The 3,584-nt window shown below is 48.7% G+C and overlaps 1 protein-coding gene across 1 annotated transcript; it reads right to left on the bottom strand.

Moving 5' to 3' along the window:
- Positions 1–1,414: 1,414 nt before the first annotated feature.
- Positions 1,415–2,034, bottom strand: LOC112407951 (GTP-binding nuclear protein Ran-like). The gene is given in 2 exon segments (XM_024757444.1): positions 1,415–1,786; positions 1,788–2,034. Coding segments are annotated over 2 exon segments (582 nt in total). The 5' UTR covers positions 1,998–2,034.
- Positions 2,035–3,584: the final 1,550 nt, after the last annotated feature.

The following is a 3,584-nucleotide window of genomic DNA, read 5'->3' as shown; positions in this document are numbered from 1 at the left end:
CAGCATGTGGGATCTTCCCGGACCGGGGCACGAACCCGTGTCCCCTGCATCGGCAGGCGGACTCTCAACCACTGCACCACCAGGGAAGCCCATGTACCAGGTTTTGAGAGTATGATTACTGCTGGTCACATGTCCACCGTCCAGTTCCACATGGTGGCTGCGGGACTGGGGATGTGACACCGTCCTATGAGTTTCAGGGCAAGCCTAGGGCGTGGGAGCATCTTTGCAGGGGTCTCCACAATCCTGCGTTGCTGGGCACATCACCCAGCCCTTCCCTCCACGGCCATAATGCTGCTGCCAAGAAGCAGGGTTCAGTTCCTTGCCCTGGGACTACAGGAGGCAGAATTCTATGACAGCCTCCAAGATTCCTGGTCCCAGGGGTACACACACCTTTCCTGAGTTATACAATGAACAGTAATCTCGGTACTGCTGTGTAGGGAGTTTGCAGATGTAACTGAAGTGCCGAATCTGCTGGCCTTAAATTAAAGAGAACAGTCACGTGGGCCTCACCTAATTACACAAGTCCTTTAAGAGCAGAGCATTCTTCCTGCTGGTTGTAGGAGAGGAAGCCAAGGATTCAAAGCATGGGAAGGATTCAACACGCCATTGCTGGCTTGACGACAGAATGGAGGGCAGCCCTGACTGTCAGCCAGCAAGGAAGCATGGGCCTCAGCCCCTTAAGCGCCAAGAAACTGAGTTCTTCCAGCCCGAGTGAGCCTGGAAGCGCATTTCTCCCAGCCTGGCTGACACCCTGATTTCAGCCTTGTGATACTCTGAGCAGAGACCCAGCCCTATCACACCGGACCTATGGAACCAGGACTGTAGACTCTAGGACCAGCTGGGTCTATAGAACTGCGATCAGTGTTTCAAGCTGCCAGGTATGTGGGGATGTGTGATGCAGCAAAAGAAAACCAGCACATGCGCCCCAGGCCCTGTCTTCTCTCTTCCTCTCCTCTGGCCTGGGGTCTCTGCTTCCAGTTTGGAGGGGAAATCAGAGAGCGTGAGGGAAGCCTGGGCAACCTTACTTCTTCAAGACATTCTCTCTCTTTTTTTTTTTAGATATTTGAAATACAACTTTATTCTGATTCTAAACGAAAAGGAATGGGAATGACAGTTAAGATTCCACCACTGAACACTGTGATGTGACCGTAGCGGTCTTATATTTGAAACTCAAGGAGGAAAGAACTGTGTTCCAAAACACCTCAATATGCAGGTCCAAAAAAATGAAGGTCTGTTGTTTTTTTTAACTGCCACATTCACTCCAAAGCCCATTCATCTCCTTTAGCATCCCAAACATTAAGCACATGTTCTGCTTAGCTACATAATAAAGTGGCAAACATGCTGCACCACTGACATCACAGGACAGTTGCCTATAAAACTAGACTTCTGACGCTGGGCTCCAGCTTCACGTTTCTCACAGGTCATCGTGTTCATCCGGGAGGGCAGTTGTCTGAGCAACCTCTAGATCGTGCTCTTACTGCGCTGCCAACACTGGGTCCATGACCACCTCTGGTGGGGTGAGGGCAGGCATGGCGACGAACTCGAAGTTAGGGTCTCCGATCAGTTTTCTAGCAAGCCAGAGGAAGGGCTTTTCAAAATTGTAGTTACTTTTGGCAGAGATGTCATAGTACTGAAGATTCTTCTTTTGGTGGAAGACAATCGACTTTGCCTTAACCTTTCTGTCCTTAATATCCACTTTGTTGCCACACAACACGATGGGGATGTTCTCACACACTCGTACCAGATCTCTATGCCAGTTAGGCACGTTCTTGTAAGTAACCCTCGATTGTTACATCAAACATTACGATGGCACACTGAGCTTGGATGTAATAGCCATCTCTCAGTCCACCAAATTTCTCCTGGCCAGCTGTATCCCATACGTTGAACTTAATGGGTCCTCTGTTGGTATGGAACACAAGGGGATGGACCTCAACGCCCAAGGTGTCACCAACCGATACGAGCTTGAACTGCACTTGGGGCTCTCCTTGTGCAGCCATCGCGATGCTACTTCCAGAAGCGTCTCCGCGCCCGTCTGACTCAAGACATTCTCTTTACAACCTCTTCCTCTCACTTCTTTCAAAGCCCGGATGTGGTTTTCTGTTTGTCTGTATTTTAATAGGTATCTCACTTCCTTTTTAAAATTTTTATTGGCATATAGATGATTTACAATGTTGTGTTAGTTTCAGGTGTACAGCAAAGCAGTTATACATATATCCACTTTTTAAATTTTTTTTTAGAATCTTTTCCCATATAGGCCATTACAGAGTATTGAGTAGAGTTCCCTGTGCTATACAGCAGGTTCTTATTAGTTATCTTTTATATATAGTAGTGTGTATATGTAAATCCCAGTCTCCCAATTTATCCCTCCCCGCACCCCGATCCCCTGGTAACCATAAGTTTGTTTTCTACATCTGGATGTGTTTTCTTAAAGAGACTTCTAGAAAGCAAAATCCAGGGAGGCCTGAAAGCTGCATTTCCCCTTCTCCATCCTCCAGACACACTCAGAGCTACCACCTGTTAGCCCGAGACAATAAGATCTGAGCCTGCTGGAAGTGAAGTGAGGAAAGAGAAGTGAGGAAAGAGAACACACAAGGAGGGGAAAATACTCCACGGACTAATATCTTCACATACTGTTCCTTTCCAAAGCTTCGTCTCATGGCCCTGCAGATCTAGATGTGGCAGAGGCAAGTTTTCCAGCAGGGACACCAGAGGCAGCATGTGACCAACAGACAGCCCGCCCCGGCCCTCGCCTTGTTACATTCCTCAAGTGGTGCAGGATGAAATGCCAGATCAGCCTGTGGGAAACAGAAAGGAAACCTGTGTCCCAGGCTCTGGCTGGTGGGCAGGGCACCTACACGGAGCATTGCCCTGAGGGTGGCAGCATTTGGCAATGAAGGATGTTTAGACGGTGGAAATCCTAGACTCCCAGGCAAAGGGAGAACCCATCTGGTGACATCTCCTGGTATCAGGCTCTGGTGGACCAAATCTTGACTGGTAATTTCATAAGTCCACACGTCTCTCTGGGGTCCAAAGAGAGGCTGACTGCAGCCCCTGGAACGTGGGCTGTGAGGGTGAAACTTCTGAGAATCACAGGAGAAGCAGCCGTCATATTTCTTTCCCCAGGGCAGCCTCTAGAGAGGAGAGGCAAATAGAACAAGCAGTTCCCAGCTCTTCAGGGCCTGTTTTCTGCCAGACAGTGTGCCATGCATCTTCTGTGCATTATATAGTTTAGCCCTCATAACAAACCTGCAAAGTCAATAAATCCCCATTTTAAAGCCGAGGCAGTTGAGCCGCAAGAGGTTAAGATAAGCTGCCCAATTCACACACTCCCTAAGCAGCAGAGTCAGGGTCAATCAGAAAAGAAAGCTCAGGCAGCAGAGTTGTCAGGGTTCAGCCCAACAGATCCTGGCCACCACTGCCCTGGTCCTGCACTCTCTAAAACAGGTTTCCTTCACATGGGGATCCCCAAAATATCTGTAGGCTGGCGGTGGAAAGGAAAGTCACATGGCTCAGAGGCAGCATGAATGGGCATATGGGTGAATCTGTTTAGATTAGTTGGCAAAGAGTCCAAATGAAGTGAGGAA

Source organism: Neophocaena asiaeorientalis, unplaced genomic scaffold (genome assembly GCF_003031525.2).
Source record: "Neophocaena asiaeorientalis asiaeorientalis breed wild unplaced genomic scaffold, Neophocaena_asiaeorientalis_V1.1 scaffold253, whole genome shotgun sequence".
Lineage (NCBI taxonomy): Eukaryota > Metazoa > Chordata > Mammalia > Artiodactyla > Phocoenidae > Neophocaena > Neophocaena asiaeorientalis.
Note: the sequence above shows the minus strand (reverse complement) of the source record. Positions and strands in the feature narration are given on the sequence as shown.